The sequence below is a fragment of the Camelus bactrianus genome, chromosome 28, assembly GCF_048773025.1.
Source record: "Camelus bactrianus isolate YW-2024 breed Bactrian camel chromosome 28, ASM4877302v1, whole genome shotgun sequence".
NCBI lineage: Eukaryota > Metazoa > Chordata > Mammalia > Artiodactyla > Camelidae > Camelus > Camelus bactrianus.
In genome coordinates this window covers 9,865,128-9,888,095 of record NC_133566.1, presented here as the reverse complement: position 1 = coordinate 9,888,095, position 22,968 = coordinate 9,865,128, and the positions used below count along the sequence as shown (strand labels likewise).

At 49.9% G+C, this 22,968-nt stretch overlaps 1 protein-coding gene across 2 annotated transcripts in view; it reads left to right on the top strand.

The window, feature by feature from the left end:
- The first annotated feature begins 1,120 nt into the window (after nt 1-1,120).
- The window catches only part of LIMS1 (LIM zinc finger domain containing 1), a 73,925-nt gene continuing 52,077 nt past the window's right edge, over nt 1,121-22,968 (top strand). Inside the window, exon 1 of one of the 2 annotated variants that reach the window (XM_074354493.1) lies at nt 1,121-1,277. In XM_074354493.1, the coding sequence (XP_074210594.1) occupies nt 1,246-1,277 (32 nt within the window). In that variant the 5' untranslated portion in view covers nt 1,121-1,245. Of the gene's footprint in view, nt 1,278-21,877; nt 22,022-22,968 lie in introns of those variants that run through there. The other variant, XM_010959115.3, reaches the window with a different exon arrangement.

Below are 22,968 nucleotides of genomic sequence, written 5' to 3'. Positions count from 1 at the left end.
TCTGATCAGCATCATATTGATTGTTTTAAGTACAGTTAATCTTCAGTGTAAGACAAAATTGTGTAAGACAGAGCAGTTAATGTCATGGCTACATTCTGTCATCATGCACTTAACTTCTTCCACCTGGTGGGGGTTCCAGTAGCTACAAGACAGCTCAAAGGACATGGCTTAGAATGTTATCTACAGCCCTTGTGGAGGAACTAAAGGTCCTTGACTTGGTTTAATGACTAAACCATTATTTTGTCCTATTTGACTGCTTTTCTTCTGCTTTTTTTCCTTTCATTTCTCTGATTATTCTTTGGCTTAAGTTTTTGTAGGGACAGGAGACAGGCAGAAGATGTGGGGTGGGGGGCGTCTGTCCTAGGAAGGCCCCTAGGGTCCTGCTTGTTACACGAAGCATCCCGTTGGGCATGAGACAGTGAGTCACTGAGGTTTTAATTTGCATGTCCCTAATGACTTATAACATTATGCATCTCTTCATATGCTTGTTGGCTAGTCTTATTTTATTAACAGCGGTGTAGCATTATAGGTAGAAACCATGACAGCTAATTACTGTCCTGGATAAACAAACTTTCTCAGTTGCTCTTAAAAACAAAACTACATTGCCCCCCGACCCCACCCCGTGTTCTCCCGGTTCCTTGTAAAGCCCCCTGCACTCGGGACTTCAAAACACATGCCGAAGCGCACAGACCCACAGGAAGGCGCCTGCACCCCTGAGCCGCCCCGCGGTCCCAGGCTGTGGCCGGTCTTGCTCCGCTGGGCGCACTCCCGCCCCTCCTCGCCCCCGTCCCCTTGAGGGGCAGCGTCGCCTCTGGGCTCACGGGGTTCCCGGAACGGCCACCAGAGAACCGCGCCTAAACATTGCGGCTCCGAGAGGCCACTCACAGCGCGGAACCGGGTCTCAGCAGAGGTGTCTTTCACATCCGGACAGACACTGCCGTCCGCCCCCGCTACGACACGGTGACGCGGCCCTGGGGACCAGGGCCTGCCTCCAGGAGGGCGTGGCCTCGGCTCGGGGGCGGGGCCTCAGCCCGTGGGGCGGAGCGTGGTCGCGTCCAGCGCCGGTACAGGCGGTTCCAGGGCGGCTCGGTGGGCGTGGCCTTGTGGGCGTGGCCACTCGGGCCCGCCCCCGGCCCGCACCTCCCCTTCCTGCCGGGCCGCGCAGCCAAGAGGAGCGGCGGGAGCGGCGCGAGGGGTCTGTGCAGGTTCCCGGGGACGCGGTGCGGGATCACTGAGCCTCCGGACATGCTTGGCGTGGCGGCAGGAATGACCAACAGGTAAGGCCGCGCCGACGTGGAAGCCGCCGCCGGAGCCCAAGCGGGAGCCACGTCGGCGACGCTGCCGGCCCCTCCCTACGGCGGCGGGCAGACGGGCCTGCAGAGCCGGCGGGCCGAGTGGACCGCGTCCCGGCCCGGCGCTCCGCCCGCTGGGCGCTCCCAGCCCGGCTCCGGGTAGCGAGAGGCGTGTGTGGGGGCGAGCACCGCTCACGGCTAGAGATTTACCGAATTAGAAACGAAACTGGGACTTTGAAGTACATTTACTCATTCATTAAACGTGAAATAAATTGTGATTTCAACATACAGAACGCATGCTTTATAAAAACAGTATTTTTCTAAACAAAAAAATAGTCCGACAAGTGCCGTTCCTTGATGTTTTCCAAATCTCTTAAGTGCGTTTTCCTCTGCTTTGTCTTCAGTCCATTGCGGTATGTTTTGATGGAACTCTGAGAAAATCTGCTGGTACACAGACATGCGGTTAGAAAGGGGAGGTGTGTACTTTAATAGCTTTTCCATGTAATTGTGGATATTTTCAGTTATTGCTCCAAAACTAGACAGGCCTTCGCTTCTTAAAGATTAGTTTGGACGTGGAACCCGAAGCCCTGTTAACACCAGAGCTCACTGCCTTGCAGTGTAAAGGGGCCTGTTCCCAGTTGTAACAACCTGTGTTTGTCGTTTGGAAAATGTTGATAAACTGAGTTAGGCAGCTCTTCCGAAGGTGGACACATCTCTTTATACAGTATCACTAAATAACATTTCTTCATATCACCACCGATCTACTTAGAAGCTCTTTTAAGTTTGAGAAGCTGTCAAGCTCAAGGTGGTGGATACAAGCTTTCCAGCATTCTAATTTTCAGTTGAAATCCTGATTTTTATTATTGGTAGGAAACCATTGTCAATTGTTTTCCTCAAAGTGACAGACTCGCTTTGTTTAATTTCATGAAATGTCTGCCAAATACAAGTCTAAAAACGGAGTTTGTTATTCTTTCCGGTAAAAATGGTCGACCATGAAAAAGCATCTAGTCAGCCGGCTCTCAGCCTGGAGTGCTGTCCCGGCGGACTGTGGCTCGCAGCCCCCAGGGCTGTCCCTGCGGACTGTGGCTGTGGAATGCCGCCCACGTGCTCTGTTCATCTCAAGGAAAGGACCAGTGGGTCAGGGGTTGAGATTGAATAGCATTCATCATTTGTCTGCTTCATGAAGATTTTTTTGTTTTAAAAAAAATTATTGAAAATTAAGTCAGTACAAAATTTAAAATATATGTAAGATATAAAGAATACTGATACAGTGGATACACAGCATGAGTACAGAGTGTAACCTTTTCCTTTTAAGACCCTCCATCAGCTATTTTCCTGGTGCTATGTGCTTCCCATCCTGAATTTTCCCTTAGCAACCCCTGCCCTTTTTTTGGTATTAAGTACATTCTTGATGTCATGCAGCCATCGTCACCATCCGTCCATCTCCAGAACTCTTTTCATTTTGTGAAACTGAAGCTCCGTATCCATTAAACAACTCCCCATCCCCCCCCACCTCCAGCCCCGGGAACCCCTGCTGTCATTATCTGTCTCTGGTTTTGACTATATTCTATGAGGGTTGCCGCACTTGAGTGGAATCATGCAGTTATCTGTCCTTCTGTGATGGGCTTATTCCACTGAGCTAATGTCCCCAAGCTTCATTCATCCATACTGTAGCCGGTGTCGGGATTTCCTTTCTTTTTTGTGTGGTGGGGGGGGTTGCTTCCTTAGGTAGTAAGGGGGTTCCTGAGCACCTGGAACATCCTCCCGCCTACTTTATCCTCCAGTATTTCCTTCTGGTCTTCCTAGAAACCTTCCTTTCTTTTTGAGGCTTAATAACATTCCATTGTATGTGTATACCATTCATTTGTCTATTCATTCATCCTTCAGTGGACATTTGGGTTGTTTCCACCTTTTGGCTATTGTAAATATTGCTGCTGTGAACACAGCTGGACATTTTTTAAATTGAAGTTTTTATTGAGAGAACCATAGACTCACATGCAGTTGTAATAATATAGATAAATAACATGGAAAGATCCAGTGTGTGCTTTACCCAGTTTCCTCCCTTGGTAGCATTTTGCAGAACTGTATTGCACGATCCCAGCTGCGATGCTGACGGCGGTACAACCATCGACCTTATTCGGTTCCCCATGGCTTTACCCGCAGTCCTTTGTGTGTAGTTGTGTGATTTTATCACAGTGTAGGCACCTGCCTCCTCCACCACAGTCCAGCTAGAGGACAGTTAGTCCTGTCACCGCAAGGGTCCCTCCAGTTGCCATTTCCTCCGTGTTTTCCTTCGCCTGATCCTTAAAGCACTCATTTGTCTGGCATTCTAAAATTTTATCATTTCAGAAATGTGGAATCATATGTACTTAACCATTTGCGATTGCCTTGGGATCAGTTCAGCTGAATTCTCTGGAGGTTCATCCAGGCTATTATGTGTATTGTGATCTTTCCTTTTTTCTTTCTGAGTCGTACTCCATGCGTGGGTGTAGGACAGTTAACCGTTCACCTGGGGAAGGACATCTGGGCTGTTTCTGGTTTCCAGTGTTAATAATAAGGCTATGTGAACGCTGTGGACAGGTGTTTGTGTAACCACAAGCATCCCTGTCTCTGGAATAAGTGTCTGGGAGAGCAGTTGCCAGGTGGTGTGGTGATTCGTGTTTTGCTTTCTGAGGGACTGGTGGACGTTCCAGAGTGGCTGGGAAACACCCGCTGTCACCAGGGACACTTAGAAGAGAAAGCGGCCTTCTTTCATGCAGGTCCGTGGAGGCGAGGAGCTGGTCACGTTCTCGTCGTCGCACCCTGGTCAGCGCTCCCGGGCGGGGAGTTGTGCCCACAGCTGTCTTCGCGACAGCAGGGACCCTGCACCCCAGGCAGAGGGCCCAGCGACTGCTGGGAGCCTCCTGGAGGCATTTTGAAAGCAGCTGTGATGTTTAGTACGGAACAAGCTTCGGAAATGCAGACTTCTGGAATATGCAGAAAGGAGTCTATACCACGAGTTCTTGAGAAGCGTGTGCTGAACGCCTGTTGTTGCATGTGCTTTCTAGGTTTGGGGAGTTCCAGTGGGACTTGAAGAACCACTGTGGAAAAGCAACTTTTGCCAGTAAGGATTGTTCCAGGCAGGATGCCAGGGTGTTAGGAAGGGGCGATGTCGTGCAGTGAGGGGCTTCGCAGGTCTTCTGTGCTCTGTGCCTGCTCATGTGGTGAGGATGCTGGGCTCTTGGTTTAGGGAGACTGATGAACACTTGGTGGTACAGACGCCTTTGGCTCCGGTTGTCGGGGGTCCTGGGGGCTGAGAGGACCGTCAGGGCTGTGCCGTCTCGATGATTATGGCCCCCTCCCTTTGTGGCAACTCTTTCTCCTGCTGAACGTGGGGACACTGAGCGACCATCCCTTTCCTCCGGGGGCCTTCCTGCCCATTCCCCTGGTCAGAGGAGCTGCAGCGGCCACGGCTGGTGGAGATCAGGGAGCGAAGATGGAGCCTCACCCCAGGAGCCTCTGCCTAAGGTCACCTGCTGTTTGCTGCTCAGATGGTCGTTGAGATACACATCCTTGTAGGTCGTGCTCTCAGCTAGGGCTGCACTTAAACAGAAGGAGAAGCATCTCAAACGATTTTACATTTCTCAAACTTATGCTTTAAGCTGTGGTTTCCCACCCGCAGGTTGTCATCTGCATTACATGCTGGCCTGTTGCCACGTTGTCCTCCAAAAACTTCCATTTTAAAGTACTTGAGACACCAGAGCTGCAGTCTCTTCCACCTGGTTCTGCACCCCCTCTGGCAGCCGTGGTCCCCCGCCGCCTGTGATGTCACTTCATCTCTTGTTTCATCTCGTCAGATGCCTCCACGCTGGAGCTCCCAGGAGGGGATGGGTCCTTTTCCTGCCTCTTTTTTCACGACGGAGCCTCTTGATGAGTCTACAGTGACGTTTGACTTGGAGCTTGGGAAGCTGCAGATACTCCGGGCTCTGAGTTGTGCGCCCTGAGGGAGGTGGGAAGGGTGTGTGCCCCGTCCTACCACTCAGCCTAGTGACCCCTGCCTGATGGGGAGCCTGTCAGCGGGGCCGGTCTCTTCACTTGGCTCTCCCTGTGTCGTGTGGCGGAGATTTTCCTGTGAACCCTTCACTACAGCTCCACTATCACACCTGAAAAAGGTTACTCGTAATTCCTTGGTGTCATCAACCATCCTGTTAGTGGTCAGTTTTTGTTTTATCTCAAATGTTCGTTTTATTTTATCTCAAATGTTTATTTTATTTTAGTTTTTCTGAATTGGGATCTGAATGAGGTTCATACATTTTGATAGCTTGCTAAGCACTTTAGTTTCTTTGGACATTTAGGTGCCCCTTCCATCCTTTCCCACCCTCTTCTTACTCTTGTGATTTTTTTGTTGAAGAAATGGTTTGTTTGTCTAGCACGATTTCCTACAGTCTAGACTTGGCAGATTGCACCCTCTTGGATTAGCTTAACATCTTCTTTGCTCCTGTAATGTGTGTAAGTTGGTAGTTGGAGGTGAAGAAGCGGCTCTCAAACTTCTTGGTCTCGGAACCACTCTGCACCCTTCAAAGTTATTGAAGACCTTGAAGAGTGTATTGCTGTTGGCTGTGTTTGAAACTTAATACGCCTTTTGTATGTCAACATTAAGTATTTTGTAATTATTTTCCAAAAAAACAAATTAGTGAGAAGGGTGGCTTTAGAAATACTTGTTTTGGCAAATCTCCGCACTGTCTTACTGGAAGACGGCTGCTTTCCTTCTCTTGTGCTGTTTCATGGTCGGAGCTTCTGAAGACTTCACTGTGCGCCCCCGAGAGAAGGACAGTGCAGAAGCAGACACCGGCTCCGAGCTGGTGTGAACACAGCCTGGACCTCCAGGTCTCCGGGAAGCCAGGTCAGACTGAGGTTCGACGCCGACACCACTGTGACCGTGTGAGACACGGTGCTGGTCCTTTCCCCAGAGGCGGTGGTGTCGGTCTGTCTCTTTTTGTCACATCAGCAGCTGTTGCTGATCAGGGCCCTCGATCGGGGCTGGCTCCTTCCCCTTGAAGGACCACGCGGTGAATATTTCCTCCTCTGCTCAGCTGTGCTGCTGTAGCGTGAAAGCAGCTAGGGACAGCATGCAAGGGAGCCCCGCTGTGTCCCAGTGACGTTTAATGATAGACACTGAGATTTGCATTTCATGTAATTTTCATGTCACAAAATATCACTCTTTACGTTTTTTCCCCACATTTAATATGTAAGAACCTGGGAATAAGAATCCTATCCCTCCCACTAACTACAGCGGAAAATGCTGGACGTTGTGCATAAAGCAAGCGTAAGAAGACCCTGAGACGCTGGCCGGGGACGGGGGACAGTGGGGCCTGACAGACAGCAGGCCTTCTTTTCACCTGACGTGTCCCAGACTTGGAGCTAAAGAGTCCGGCTGGCTGGAAACACCAGTGGGTGCAGACCAAAAAAAAGGTCCGACAGAAGACTGCTGTCTCTGGCCAGAGGTCCAGGAAAGACACCATCTAGCAAGACAAAAAACGTTTACACAAGAAATGCTTGACTTCAATCAAACACCCAGAAGAAACTGTGTCCCTTCCCCCTCTTGTGACAGCAAAATCCAGTCGGGTCCAGATGTTGTACTCCCCAGCTGGTGATCACTGCCCCTCCACTGCCACAGGGTCCATGGGGAAGTGTGGGGACGGGAACCCACATCCTGGCCCAGCAGTAATGAGGATGCCCCCACCTTGGGTGTCATGGAGGACAGATGGGGACCCTGGACCCTTCCTCCATCTGGCAGGGACAGGGGAGCCCCCCGGCAGAGAGAAGACAGAGGAAGGCAGTTAACACAGAGTTCAAATGAGATCCAGTCTCATAGCATAACATGAAGATGTGCACATTTCATTAGCGTCATTTGTCATATCAAGAACCAGGAAGATCCTGAAGGGAAGAGACAGCTATTAGATATCAACACCAAGAAGACGGAACCGCCAGAGTGATCTGACGGAGATTTTAAAGCAGGTGTGATGAGAATGCTTCAGTGAGCCGTTGTGAAGATGCTTGAAACAAATGAAATAAGAGGTAAGATGTAAAAAGATCCAGATGGAAACAACTGAAAAACGCAGTAACCAAATGAGAAGCTCGGTGGATGGGTTCAACAGGAGGGGACAGAGGGCATAAGCACTGAACTGGAGGATAAAGTGACAGAAATTACCAAAGGGGGAGGGTATAGCTCAAGTGGCAGAGTGCATACTTAGCATGCACGAGGTCCCAGGTTCAATCCCCAGTGCCTCCTCTAAAAACAAACAAACCTACTTACCTCCCCCCACCAAAAAAAAAAAAAAAACCCAAACTAAAAAACAATAATAAATATATATATATAAAAGGAATTACACAGTGAACAGCAAAGAAAATAGCCTGGGGGAAAGGAGCAAAGCCTCAGGGACCTGAGGGACCACGCCCACGACATAACGTTTGTGTCGTCGGACTCCTGGAAGGAGAGGGGGAAGAGCAAGGCGTGAAAAGTGCTGGAGGATGGAATGGCTAAAGATTTTCCCAAATTTGCAAGAAACAAATCTACGGATTTATGAAGCTGAACAAACCAAAAACAGGTAAACCCAAAGAAATTCAGGCCAAGACACATCATAATTAAACTTTTGAAAACTAAAGACATTAAAAAAAAAAACCTTGAAAGCACCAGAGGAAGGTGACACCTTAAGTTTATGGGAAGGAATTGGAAAGACAGCAGATTTTTCGTCAGAAACAATGGAGTCCAGGAGGAAGCGACACAGTGGTTTTCGGGTGTTGGACCCTCACATCTCCAAAAGGGGGGCCTGAAAGGTCTTTTTTAAGGACCCTTTAGATCCCAGACTTCTCTCAGCTTCTGTCAGAAACACAGGCTGGCTTCTCCAGATGCAGAGCATCTAGTTGAGAACTAGTGTTTGGAATTTGAAATTTTGGATGGAGAGAAGTGAGAAGTTAAAATGCCATCAGTGCTTCTGGAGCAGAGGTCATGACTGATCTTCTCAGGGCTCGTGTCCGAGATTGTCCAGAGCTGGGCATGTCTGGCATGGCGTCCCCTGAGGACAGACTGGGCTGTCAGTGATGGCACGGGTCCTTGATGGCGACTATCTTGAACACCTGGTCTGTTTGTGCACTGCTTTGGGATTCATAAGCCGTTCTGTCTTGTCCCCCAGCCCCTACCTTTCCAGCCCCATTTGTGATGCATCTTCCTTCCCCCGCTGCCCCGGAGAGGTGTGTTCTGTGCTTTTAGGACTATTTCTGTGCTTTGTGAGGCCTTCCCAGTCTTCCGAGATTCGTTTCAGGAGGGATCTTTTTTCGGTGCTTCCTGGCAACCTGCCCCAGCTTGCTCACCCAGAAAGGTGACGCACGCTCCTCTCTCCCAGCCCCTGGTGCCCCGTGACTCCTGCCGTGTAAACCCTGCTGCATCATTTGTGAGGGCATGTCCCCATAGCTCCGCTGTAGACCTGGTCCCTTCAGGGAGATGACTGTTCTCCGTTCAGCCTGTGTTCCAGGATCTGGCAGCGACGCCTGGCGCCTGTTAGATGTCAGTAAGCGGATGAAAGACTTAGCATGATTGCCAACAGCCTCACTTTCACGTTAGGGATTGAAGATTTGAAATTAGAAGATGTGCTCAGGGTGTGACGCCGACGCTGGAAGGAGCTGGAGCTTGAACTCTGGTGACTTGACTCTGGGGATGATGGTTTTCCGGCTGGAGGCGCTGGCCTGCGGGAGCCGGTGCACCCCCACCACGTTGCCAGGATGGAAGGAACCATGCGTGTTCTCTGAGTTCTGCTGATGGGATTGGTTGGAGAGGGATGAGAGCAGGCATGGAGGTCAGAGGCGTCACATCCGCTAAACTGCCCAGGCTCGGACCCCGGCTGCTCGCTCATCCACCATGATCACCTGACTCGCCTCTGCTGCGTGTGCAAAGGCAAGGTGCTGGTGTCCTGTCTTGTGTGTCTGCCATGGGGTCAGACCTGTTTCTCCGTGTAAAGCATCAGAACAATGCCCAGCACATCACGCACTGTTGGCTGGTGTCATTCATGTGTGTTACTGAAAATGGAGAAACGCAGGTTTCCTTCATACGTGTGAAGATGTGACCTCTTAGCTCACAGGCCTGGGCCGTGTTTTTCAGACTTTCAACCTTGATCATTAACTCATTAGGGGACTGCAACATGGTGATGTTCTAACGTTGCTGTTGAAGACATTTTGCATCTTAGCTGCCATACTTCTGAAAAGAGACACTTCCTTCTGGTGACTCTTGGTAACCTGGTGGAACCACGTGACAGATGACACGTCTTTGCACGTGGCTCTGCCCGGGCCCCACTCCGTGTGTGCTGACCACACCCCGTGTCTCCTGCTGGACGTGAGCTCTGTGCCCAGGGAAGTGTGTGGTCTGTGGCGTCCGTGGTGCTGGGCTCCGTGTGCTTCCGTCCTACAAGGGCTCAGCTGGGGCTGAGCCCACGCTGTCTGAGCAGGGCTGCTCCTGAGCTCAGCCCAGCCCAGGTGGCCTCCGGGTGGCCTGCCGTGGGAACTGGCAGCACTTCCAGTCACCACGGAGCACAGTGTAGGGAGAGGCGCGACTGGGTGGCCTCCAGGATGTGGTTCTCGCATCCCTGGGATGTGGTTTTGAGAACATCTCCAGCCCAGGTCACCTGGCCAGCCGCAGGCTCCGGACGCCTGAACTCCCCTCAGGTCAACGTCCTCTCAGCCCCGGGCTCTCGGGGTAGGTGCAGAGACAGAGAAAAGGACATGTGCTAACAAGCGTGTCATTAAAGAAGGACCAGTGACGTTTGACTTATGCCTTCATTCCTGCTCAGATTTATGTCCTCGAAACTAAAGCCTTTGAATATAGGTTGAATTTGCCTGATTCCTCGGACTGGAGTTGACTGCCTCTGTCTGTTATTCTAGTGGGAAATTTTAGAACAAAACAAATATTCATTCACAGCTTTCAGATTTTCTCATTCAGAGAGTGTGTGGGAAGGTCACTGCCCACATGAGAATTCACCGAGTCTCGTGGGTCCTCATGTGCTGTCAGAATGGTGCTTCCTTTGGAGCACAATGTAGCTTTTGTCACAGTGAAGCGTGTTTTGGGGACTTTGTGTAGCCTTCATTAGAATCTTGAGATGGAGTAATACATCCACCAAAAAATGAACAGCCCTTGTTTTAGGAGTGTGGGGAGTGATGCTTTTGTAAAAAGCCATTAACCCTTCGTAAACGTGGCTGAAGACTAGTTTTATGTTTTCAAAAATGAGTTTAAGAAAGTAAGAGCTTCAGCTCTGATTTGAATCTGGAAAGTTCTGTTAGCACTTAGCCCATTTTGAGTGATTGAATATATTTATGTGATTGAGGATAACGATGAAAAAATATGTTAAAACATTTTTAAAGCTACACATATAGGACATTAGGTTGTCTGTTTTATGAGACCAGAATTACAGTGATACTGCTTTGAAGCGGGTGCAAGGCTAATGTCTGAGATAATTTAATGGTGGTTCTGGACTTAATGTCCTGTTTTTTTTTAATGCTGGCTCACTCACAGCAGGGAGTGAGAGCTCTTGTATTCTGGGCATTGGCCAGACCTGCACCGAGCACAGGACATCTGTAGATGTCTGTTTAAGGTGGTTTAGCCTTTTGTTTATTTATTTATCAAAAAACTTTTTTTAAACATTTTCTTTTTTTTAAGCTTTTTTTTTTTTTTTTGATGAGGGAGGCAATCAGTTTTATTTATTCATTCATTCATTCATTCAGTGGGCGTGCTGGGGATTGAACCCAGGACCTCGTGCAGGCTAGGCATGCACTCTACCCCTGCGCTGTACCCTCCCCCGAGGCAGTTTAGCCGTGTCACAGGGTGCGTGCAGGTCACAGTTGTGCGCAGGCTCCGTGACTGTCGCCGTCTTGCTTTAGACCTGGGTTTCCCAGCTGGTCAGTGCTTTCCTCTCTGGAGTGTAACTGGTGATGACAGGGCGCCGGTGAAATGCGGAAAGTGAGACTTCGAGCTAATACAGAGCCCTCTTTGAATTTGACAAAAGGCAAAAAAGTTGCAGCAATTCCTCAAAATTTCAGAGGTCTGTTTTTTCCCACAGAGGTCATTTTGGGACCGTGAGACCAGACTTAAAAAGAAGCCTTTTCCCAGCTGGAGCCCTTTTGATTTTTAAAGTGAGAAACACCCACGTCTCTTTCTGCTGATGCTCAGCTGCTTTCTGTGAAGGAGGAGGTGGCAGCGGTTCCAGACGGTAGAGGCGGGGGCAGTGGGCGAGGGGAGGGCTGGGGCGCGGGAACTTCGTGGAAATGGAGTTTCTGTTGCTCCATCGGGATCCTGCGTCCCAGGAGGAAGCGTTGCTGGAGATTAGCTGAAGCGTTGCTGGAGATTAGCTAAACACGTGGGGTCAAAGTCGAAATTCCAGGTTGGATTTTTTGAATGCATTTTGATAAAGATCTTAAGTCCTGAGAATGCAACGTTGTCCAGCAGAGGCTCTGACACTTTTGGGGGCCATGTGTGTGTCCCACACCCACGTGACCACGCACAGCACACCATGGGCCCTCGCGAGGTGCATGTCAGGTGAGTACATAATGATGTGATATGTTTCATTTGGTATATCTGGGTTTTTTTCTGCTTTAGTGAAGTAGAGCTCTTTAAATATTTCCATAAAATAATACATGAATAAATGCTGATAAAGACCTTTCCAGTAGGCGTTAAGATAGATTTGAAGGCTTATTTCAACCTCATGTAATTTCAGGAATTCTGTGCAGACACAGGTTTTCTTCTCCTCCTGAGGGATCAGGGCAAGGACAGTTCTCGAACGTGGGAGATGCTCTTCTGGACGAGTGAAGCCCCCAGGGGAATGGGTTAAACCTTTTACATCAAACGTTAACACTTTTTCCCCGTGAACATCCTCAGTTTCCATATTATCATACAGCTTCAGTACTGTTAGTCAAACTTCCAAGGGGAAGTGTTTTGGTAAAACTGACAGTTATCCTGAAGTTTCTTTCTTTGGAGGAATAAAGGGGGAAAAGTAGCAGTTACTGAAGGGAAGAGGTGGGCGAGGGGAGGGCCCGGCCACACTGGCTGGTTAAACATTGCAGGGCGTCATGTGAGCTCTGTGATAGACAAGGCTTTCAGTGGGAAAACAGGCAGATCACCAATGTGGTGAGATCATTTGTTAGCAGTTAAGGGGGAAAATGTATAGCCTTACGTGACTCAGAAGAAATTCCAGATGGATAATATTTAATAGATGTTTATAGAATCAAGCCAGATAAACACTAAAGTAAAATAGAAACGAATGTTTGTCAGACTTCTAGAATGAGAAGTACTTTTTAAATTGAGAAGTTTTAGGAACAAATTACAAAAGGAAATATATATTTAAATAAGAATAAAGTAAACTGAAAATTAAAAACAAAAATCAGATTGGGAAAAAAACAGTTGCAACAAAAACAGTATGGAAAGCGTTGGTATTGTGAGTTGATCAGAATATGGAACTATTTGTGCGGGTATAGGGGAAAGAACGTGAACGGAAAAAAATAACAAAGTACAAGCAATAAGGGATATAGGACTAATGTGCAAAAGTATAAAAATATTCAACGTGATGAGTGATTCATCAAAGAAATGTATATTAAAGCAGAGATTATCCGCTGCCTTTAATATTAGCACATCTTGTTCAACACATAATTAGCTCATGTCGCTGATATAAGGGTAGATTACTAACATTTGTTAGGAAAATAATTTGGCCATATGTTATCAAGTCTGAAATGATTTATAACATGTAATCCGCAGTTTCTACTTCTGTAAATCCAACCTAAGAAAAAGTGATTCTGAATGTGAAGAGACTTTGGTGTAAAAAGATTTTGGCAGCATTATTTATACTAGTGGAAAGTTTGAAACTGTATACGTAAGTAATAGTAGAGGATCAATACCTGTTTAGTGGAATCATGTAGGTGTTTAAAATGACAGCTGTTAAAGCTTTGTAATGTCACGGTATCATGATCGCCTTTTCTAGTTAATAAAAAAGGCAACATGTGAAGTTATAAACATGGTATGATTACATCTTTGTCATATGTAAGCATAAAATGGCTAAAATTAAAAGAGCTTTTTTAAACAGCTTTTTTGAAGTGTAGTTTACAGTCCATACAGTCTACCCCCGTGGGTGTGCGAGGTTGCGTGTGTTTACGGTTGTGCGACAGTCACATCACCTGATGAGGACATTTCCATCGCCCAGAAGCCCCTCACTCGTGCCTCTCGCCTGCAGCCCTAGACAGGCAGTGACATGTGTCCTGTCTGTGGACATGTGCCTTTCTGGGCATTTCACTCAAGTGGGGTCACGTTACGGAGACCTCAGCTCTTGGCTTCCTCCACTTGGCTTGTTTGTGAGGGTTTGATCAGGACCAGCTCAGTCTTCCTCCCATGTTTCTCCTTTTCTCCCAGGACCACCAGACTCCAGATGTGTGGTTTTTCCCACACCAGGCAGGTCTCGTAGACACGGGCTGGGGACCCAGCAGCTTCACGCAGTCCCGACACTCTGCCCACGGTGTAGAATGAAACATGTTTAAGTGCACTCTCCCCACCATCCTCCCCAGAACTCTTTCATCCCATAAAAATGAAACTGTACCCACTAAACAATAACTCTCCGTGCCCCCCAGCCCCAGCCCCAGCCCCAGCATCTGCTTTCTCTCTCGAGGCACCACGCGTAAGTGGAATCACACAGGATCTGTCTGTGTCTGGTTTATTTCACTGAGTGTGATGTCCTCAGGGTTCATCCGTGTTGTAGCAGGTGTCAGACTTGCCCTCCTGTTTAAGGCTGAGTAATATTCCCGTGTGTGGATGGACCGCACTTTGCTTGTCCATCATCTGTTGGTGGGCGCTTGGGTTGCTTCCGCCTTCTGGCTGCTGTGAACCTGGCAGAGAAACAGCTCTTTCATTGTGGTTTTAATTTGCATTTCTCTAATGACTAATGATGCTAAGCATACAAAGTGCTTTTAAAACTCCACATTTTAGATTTTTCTTTAAACTCTTAACGTACTGTAGCTCTCACTGTCACCAAACAAAAAAGCAGTTTGAGAATCTGTGAGGAAGTGGCGTCGGGACTTCACGGGCTCCGGAGGGAGCTGACCTCAGTTTAAGGAGGTGCTGAAGTGAACATATTCGGTGTAAATAAACATCGTTTAATTTAGGTCGTTGCTGGTAAGTTTCTCATCTGTCGATTTTTAAATGTTGCTATTTTTCAGTTTTCTTCTTATTCCCTGGCGTTTCCCTTTTATGCTAAGAAATCAACGGGGCGGTTTGAACCCTTAGAGAAGCAGATTAGAGGCGCATGGTTATCCCGGTGAGAAGGCTGAACTCAGCAGCAGGTCCCGGCTTTCGCCCGGAACAGCTTGGCAGGTTATTTTAAATAAGGTGGTTTCATGGCCTGGATGCGGTTCCCGGCCTCGCTGGGTGGATGCTGTTCCTTCCTTGTGTGTGTGAGTTCCTTAGCACTTTCTGTCCACAAGATCGTGTTTTCTGCAAGTAGAGATAGTTTCACTTCTTCCTTCCCAATCTGAATGCTTTTATTTCTCTCCTTTTTCTTGCCAAAGTGCCCTGGCTGGACCTACCAGGACGATGTTGAATAGAAGGGGCTTTTTTGTCTTGTTTCTGATCTGTTGGAAAAAGCTTTCAGTTTTTCACCATTAAGTATATCTTTTATTCCTGTGTTTTGAGTGTTTTCTTGGTAAAACAGTGCTGAAATCCTTTTTCTATACCCATTGAGAGAATCAGGGTTTTTGATTTTTGTCATTTACATTTTACACTGGTTGTTTTTTTTTAGATGTTAAACCAAACGCATCCCTGGGATAAATTCCACTTGATCGTGGCGAATAATCCTTTTTAGATGTTTGCGGTATTTTTTAGGAATTTTGAAGCTATATTCGTAATCATGGTGCTCTGTGGTATTCTCATTTGTGTCTGATTCTGGCCTCCTGGGTGAGCTGGGACCGGTGGGCGCCCATTCCGCCCACCGTGCGGTGAGTTCACAAGGGCGCTTCCAGCTTCGAGTTCCTCCCGTTGGGAGTCCTCAGATGTGTGCGCCCCCGGCCCTTCAGGCTGCAGGTTCACTTGTTCCCAGGTGTCTTCTCTGGGGCTGCTGCTTCTTCTGGTCACCTTCCCGTGCACGGCTGAGGCAGGCGGTCCTGGTTTGAGGTGTCCGGTGTGACCCCACGGAGGCCTCTCACCTGTGCACGGGTGTCAGGGTTCACTGCGGCCCCAGGACCCTCCTGTGTGGCCCTAATAACGTTTGTGAGGCTTCTTCCTCCTTGAAAGGGCCTCCCGCTGGTGTGTGCCATGCCCTCTCTGTTGGGATGGTTCCATGTGTGCGGAGGGTGGGGTGCCAGGCCGGGCCAGGTCCCCACGTGTTACTCCCGGACATGGAACGTGGAAGCAGCCGTCTTGGCTGCGGGGCTGCTGCGCGTCTGTGAGGCCGACCACCTGCCAAGCTGCCCTGCCACGTGCCCAGTCCTCGTCATCATTCTGTCTGTCCTCCGGGCCCTTCTGGTCGCAGATGACAGGAAGCAGCTCTGGTCAACTAAGCCAAGTCCAGGAAAGGGATGATCGGAGGCTGTGAAGTCGTAGATAAACGGAAAACTCGTTGTTCGGATCTAGGGAAGAGGGTGTTAGTCACGTTCTCCTGATCGTCTTTGTTGGGAGGAGCCTTCCTGGCTGTTTCACGGGCTGGTGTCATTGGCTGACGGCCCCGTGTCCGGGCAGCGGGTCCGCAGGGCCTGGTTGAGTCAGGCCTCCTGACTCAGCCTCACAGGAGGAGAACAGAGGTGTTCATGCAGAAAAGGGTGTGGATCAGGGGAAAGAATATTTGTCATATGAGGGCTTTGCCTAATTGTGGTTCATCCCTTTTAAACATATGTATATAATTTGCCTTATTTTACTTTATTTATTTACTTTTTAATGGAGGTCCTGGGAATTGAACCCAGGACTCCATGCACGCTAAGCATGTGCTGCACCCCTGAGCTGTACTCGCCACCCCGCACCGGTTCACCCCTTTTAAAAACAAAGGTAATTCAAGTCCCACTCGTCCCAGCACCCAGCGCCCAGCTGGGTCTGGAAAGACAGCTAAGGTGGATTCCTCCCAAAGGATTTCCAGTGTGTCGTGTTCTAAGCGTGTTAGAGAGACATCCAGACAGAAGAGAAAAGTTCTGCTGCCCGACACCGGGTAGAGAGGTGGCAGGACTTCAGAGAAGGCAGGGAGTGCTTTGTCAGCCTGAGAAAATGGGAGGGCCGAGCAAGGGTGTCCTCCGTCACGTAATAAACATATTTTAAGGAGAAGGTCCTCACTAAAAATGCCCCCAAGCCACGGGCTGCAGGAGGTGCTGGTTGACACATGTCGATGGGACTCACCGCGGTGGCCCTGGTACCCCCGGGGCCCGTCCATGGTGTGTGGAGTCTGGGTGCTGACCCCCGTGGATGCCGCATCCTTTTCTGTAAGGGACTTGAGCGTCCACGGATTTGGGGTCCACAGACAGGTGCCATTTTTCCGACAGCATTTGCTCACTTTGTGTCTCTGCATCACATTTTGATAATTCTCGCCATGTTTCAGAACTTTCAAACAAATTCTGTTTGCTGTGGTGATCTGTGGTCCATGATCTTTGATGTTACTGTTGTAAAAATATTACCACTCGCTAAAAGCCCAGTTGATGTTTAGCATTTTTTTTGGCAATAAAGTATCTTTTAATTAAGTTAAATTATCTTTTTAGACATAATACTGTTACACCCTTCAGTGCAGTGTAAACATAACTTTTACGTGCACTTGGAAACCAGAAAGTTCATGTGACTCGCTTTGTTGCAATACTTGCTTTCTTGGGGTGTCTGGACCCGAGCCCACTGTCTGCAGGGTCAGCCTATACTTCTGCTCCTTAGCAGTGAACACCAGAGAAGTCTCAGTGCTTATCTCAGGAAACCTGTCCACGATGCGTGGTCTTAAAAATTAATTCCCGCTCACAAGGCATAGCGATAGATCAAGGGAAAATTAAGATTATTTCTCTGAGACTTCTGTGTCATGGCCATATTAACTGAGAAGTGAACCAAGTTTAATCAGGGTGGGCCCTGGAGACAGTCCCAGAGCATCAGAAATCACTGCTGGCAAAGTCAAGCTGGTCAACAGGAAGCGTAATGAGAGGTCCATTCCGTGTGAGCCGCGTCCTCCCACCAGCTTGTCCCGGAGCCTGGGCTCCCGCAGACACAGCCTCTCAGGCCCGGGACTTCCTGCCTCCCTGCCCGGGTCCTCCTGCCGCAGGGAGAGTGCCCGCCCCCGGGGCTCACTGCCCTGTAACAGAGCACTTTTAACTCTTGGTTCTCTTCGAGATCTTGCTCCAGGACCAGAGGAAATGGCCACATTGCTGTCATATGAGCTCGGGGCTGTGAGGACAGCGGCTGGAGTTTGGCCAGGTGGAGCCGGCTCGTGACAATAGAGGCTTTGATGACCGGAGAGGTTCCGGATCCCGGGATCCTGGACGGCAGAGACTCAGAGGACGGGCCAGTCTACTTTCATTGGGAATAAAGGTGGTTTGGTCAGGGTTACAGTCTTGGAGCATTCTCTGTCTCACTGTCAGCGTCCTGCTTGGGGTCATGAATCCCTGAGGACCAGGAGGGTCCAGCCGCAGCCCCACGTGGCCACTGCCCGCCTTTCCTGCGTCTGGAGCCTGGCTTCCGGCAGCAATGCTCCTGGGACAGTCCCTGCAGCCGGAGGCCCCGGCCACAGCATCCTCAGTCCGTGTGTGCAGAGGTCTCCTTGCTGGGGAAGCTGCGTTTGCTCCCTGTCCCCGTGGAGACCCGGAGTGACAGTGACAGCATTGTGTCGTGTCTCAGGACTAAAAAGGATGTCTCGGGGGTAGGGGAGGATAGCTTAGCAGTAGAGCATGTGCTTAGCATGCAGGAGGTCTTGGGCTCAATCCCTGGCACCTCTATTAAATAAGTAATAGTAATAATAATAATAAACATTTTAAAAGTAAAGTGGGCGTCCCCCTGTGCCATCTCACTCATGTCCCACAATGCTGGAGGCGGCCTTCATCCTCATCGTCCTCTCTTCCGGATGCACAGACGGACCTCAGGAGACGCTGCTCCGCTGCTCGGCTCTCGGAGCAGGTGAGAAAGGAGCGGAGCTGACATTCAGACCGGTCCCGGGATTTCGGGTCCCCTGCCCTGATTTCCTAGTTATATTTAAAAGCACAACTGTTGTACTTGGCTTTGTACGAACTTATTTACAACACATATACCCAATTCTGTTTCATCTCCCTTTAAACACAAGCACTTTTATTTTGAAATAGTTTTCAAATGTCAGCAGTATCACTCGGTGGTGTTGTCAGGTCTTGACTGTGTTGGGTCTGAGTGGACCCTGCTCAGCTCAGAGAGATCCCCACGGCTATGAGCATCTACGGCCAAGCTCTGCTCTTTCCTGGGTTCTAACTGCGGTGAGAAGAGGCTCCCTATTTTATGATGCCATTTTCTTGACACAGTTTTGTCTGAGTTTGAAAATATTTGCAAGTTGGGGACTTCTTTGATCAAAAAGTTAAAGTTATAATTGAAATTTTTTTAGTTACACTGTTTTCATTTTAATAGTTTTGTGTTGTCTGTTGTTACGTGGGTCATCAGACCCTGACAGGTGGATCTGTCAAGACAGTTAATCAGCGCTTCTGCTGTTAGGTAGCTCGACGGCTTCAGAAATTCTCTGGGTCAGTAGTTTTCAGTGGGGCTAGAACTGTTCTCCAAGGAGCCACTGGGAACTTGTGGGCATTTTTTGTTACCTGGATGGTTTTGAGCGCATAGATATGGAGTTGGCTAGGGCTGGGGTGCTGAATGGGACCGGGGGTGCTGGATGAGACCAGGGATGCTGGGTGGGACCAGGGATGCTGGGTTGGGACCAGGGATGCTGAGTGGGACCAGGGATGCTGAGTGGGACCAGGGATGCTGAGTGGGACCAGGGGTGCTGGATGAGACCAGGGGTGCTGGATGAGACCAGGGGTGCTGGATGAGACCAGGGATGCTGAGTGGGACCAGGGATGCTGGGTGGGACCAGGGATGCTGGGTGGGACCAGGGATTCTGGGTGGGACCAGAGGTGCTGGATGAGACCACATATGCTGGGTGGGACCATACTTGACGGGCAGGACCTCGGATGCTGGGTGTCACAGAGTTTGTCACAGAGCTTCAGCCCCGGGTCATCCTGGGTCACATCCACAGGACTGTGGTGCAGGTTTAAAAAAAAAGGAAAAGGAAAAAAGTTCTTGTAATTCTCTGATGATAGCACCTACTTCTATTTTAGAGTACCTTTTTTTACAGTACTCACAGAGTACTTTTACACAGTTTTAATAAGCACGTGAGTGTTCTAGGAATGCCCTGAAATTTGTAAATCGAATTTAGTGCAAATTTGCTTGGGTTTTTAACTTTAATCTTTACTCTTATAAGTGTTATTAATTTCTTTTTTATCCTATTTAGAAGCTCAAAGCCTTTAAGGCAATGATTAGGATATATTGAAAAGGGTTTTGTTTTTCATTTTTAAATGAGAGATGATTGGTAAACTAAATGGATGTTTTCTCAAGTGCAGTAGGGCGGAGACCCCAGGGAAAGTGTGAGCGCAGGGGAGACGGTGATGAGCTTGTTGGAGTGTAAATGACTTTCATGATAAGGACGTAAGAAAAATATTTAAAGATGGAGACTCGGTAGCACTGGATAGATTGGGTGAACCAAACTGGCTGAAATTACCCCAAATTTTTAAAAGGCCAGAGAGGAAGAGACGCAAGGACATGGGACGTGTTATGGAGTGGACCCGTGTCCATTCTGGGAGTTCTCCGCCAAAAGTGTTTGAGCTGATTCCTCTCTGTTAGGCTGTGAAGGAAACCGAAGCGTGGCCTTGAAGAGATGGCAAAGGCCGGTCTGTACCAGGACCCGGGCCAGGGCTGCAGGGGACCCAGGGCTGAAGCTTGGTCTGCGGGAGGGACTGACCCTCCAGACCCTCCCTCCATGGCTGTGGGCTGTGTGGGGTGACAGGCCCTCCTTGCTCCGAGAGGCGTCCTGCCTTTAAGGACGCGGCCTTCATTTAGCTCCTATGTCTTCTTACACTTCTTCTCGAGGGGCCTTAAAGTCGTGTGAACACACCCCTCCCCGCATCACCTTCCTGATCTGTGAGGTGAAGGTGACAGCCCCTCCTCCAGGTTCTGTTCAGTTGAACTCGCCCAGACGGCCACTGTGTGCGGGGCCGGCCACTGTGTGCGGGGGCCGTGGGCATGTAGCTCCCCAGGGAGCTCAGGAAAGGGCGCTGTTGCACCGCGGTGAGTGAGAAGGCCTGCGGGGCCAGGCGGGGCGGGGCTGGAGAGGGTTGGAGGTCAGGGAAGAGCTGGCGCTCCCCTCGCCTGCTGCGCAGGGGTGTTGGTGAGGGGAGACCGGAGGCTCTGCCTGCCGCCGAGGGGCCTTATGCACAGCAGTGGTGCAGTGAGGATCTCCCTGGTGTGCCTCTGCCAAGTCAGCGTGGCCACTTTCCAGGGTTTGTATCTGCGGCGGGAATGGGTGGGAGTGGAGGGGCTGCTTCTCCCCGAAAACTGGCTCTGCGTGTCCCCCCTTCTCCCCTAAAAGAGAGCAAATAAATCAGAGCAGAGGGACGCTCTGGCTGGAACTTGACTGCGTTGCACCCAGCCTGAAGGCTGGTCTCCGTGCGACGGGGCTGACTCTGCGTCACAGACCTTGCTCTGCCCTCGCTTGTCTCAGACGAGCTCTTCCACCCCCCGGACACGAGTCTCCTTCCTGGACTCCGACGCCCAGTTCTGCTGTCCAGGCGCCAGATACCCAGGCTCTGGTGCTGGGGAGACGAGCAGGGGTGATGGGTTGTCTTCTTGTTTCTACAGATTTAGTCTGAGGTCCTGAACCCAGAGATCCGTCATCCTCCGAAGAGTGACTGCTATCACAGTCTGTTAGGGACTCCGTGTGTTCCCAGGGAATCTGGGCGGGGAAGCCCTTGTACTCAGGGAGGAAGATGCCCCCACTGCTCCCAAGTCCTTCCTGCGTCTCCACCAAAGACCCTGTATTCCTCTTTGGTGGAACTTGGTGGGAGGCATCCCCGGGGGTGACTCAGCCGGTGGCGGGGGGACTCTGGGACAGGAGGGGCTGTCTCCATGCTTCAGCCCAGGGGCCTCTGCCTGCCTCTGAGTCAGCCGCACTGCCCTGGGGGTGAATGAGACCAATGCCAGACACTGAGGTGGAGACGCTCTCAGAGGAGGCTTGGAAGAACCTCCATCAGCTCCAGCGTGTGGATGTTGTCAAGACCCAAAAGGTGGAGGCTCCCTCTTTATGAAAGTTCACCTCTTTCCGTGCTGACCAGTTGTGTGCATTTTTCTAAGTTTTCTCTGCGTATCAGCAGTGCTTTGGTAAGTGTGTGGGTACGGTTCCTGACTGAGTGCAGTATCGAGAGCAACCCAGCAGGATGTGAGTTGTGACATTTGGGGTGTTGTCTCATTGCTTCAGGACTGTGGGTTATCGCTGTGTCACATGGTCCACCCGAGGGCAGGAAAACCTCCACTTGGGCTCATTGGCTTAAATATAGCTCAGGGCTGCGATGAGGAAGTTCTGTGCCGGGTGGGAAACAGGAGCTTTTCAAGATAATTCACTGCGATGAGAACCCGCCTCCAGCCCTGATGCAGGAGAGCAAGTAAGGACCAAGGGAGGTTGTCTGCCCCGTATCGGAGGACGGAGCGCAGAGGCCGGCAGGTGAGGCGCTGGGGTGGGGGCTGCCTGGGGGTGGGGTCGTGTGTGCAGGGGGTGAAGACAGCGGAGAGGGGACATGTGGACAGACACAGCCAGCTCCAGCCCTGTGCCAGTCCCCATTTGTTTCCCTCGGGACCCGCCCTCCCAGTGTTGGAAAGCAGACCTCAGAGACACTTGTCTGGGCGTGCCAGCGCGGTGCCAGAGCTGGCATGTGGCCTTTGGCCATGCTCGTTGCAGCTGCAGCTCCCTCTGCCAGGTCACCGTGCTCCCGAGACTTCCTGCGGGTGCTCTCTCCCTGGCCAGCGGCCAGCGTGCGTCCGTCCGGGCAGCTCGGTGTGATACTGGTTTCATAGCAGGAGCCGGTGAGGGAGGTGGCCGTGCCCTGTGTTTGCAAAGAAGATGTTCGTAGTGACGATGGTCCTGCAGAGGCTGTCCTGTAATGCACCTTTGTGAGACATTGAATGTTTTTAGCTCAGGTTCTGTGTTGGGACTTAAAACAAACCAACAAATGTGTACTGTTTAGCACTGTGGTTAGCCAACTTTGGTCTCGCCCTGGTGAGGAAAAAGCATTCTAACTGGCAGGGCCTTTTCTTACTCAGTAACCCCGGTAACTGCTTAAAAACCAGCGGGCTGTCTTTAAAGGAAACTTAATGCACCAAGTTCGCATTTGTAAAATCTTTATTAAGAGGTGATTATTCACCCAAAAGGATCCCGTGCCTTACATGTGATTTGTGTTACATAGTGAATTTCCTTGGAGACTTAAATGTGTTTATGAAAATGTCTTGCAGCTGATCTTCAGGAACATGGTAACCTTGAGAGGAATAGTCCCGTGGTGACGGGGGAGGGGTCCCTTATGTATTAATATTTGTGTATATGTTACACATCTGTATATAGATGCGCATAATCGTGAAAGGTGGGTTATAGTGACCAGGAGAAGAGAATTCTCTTTT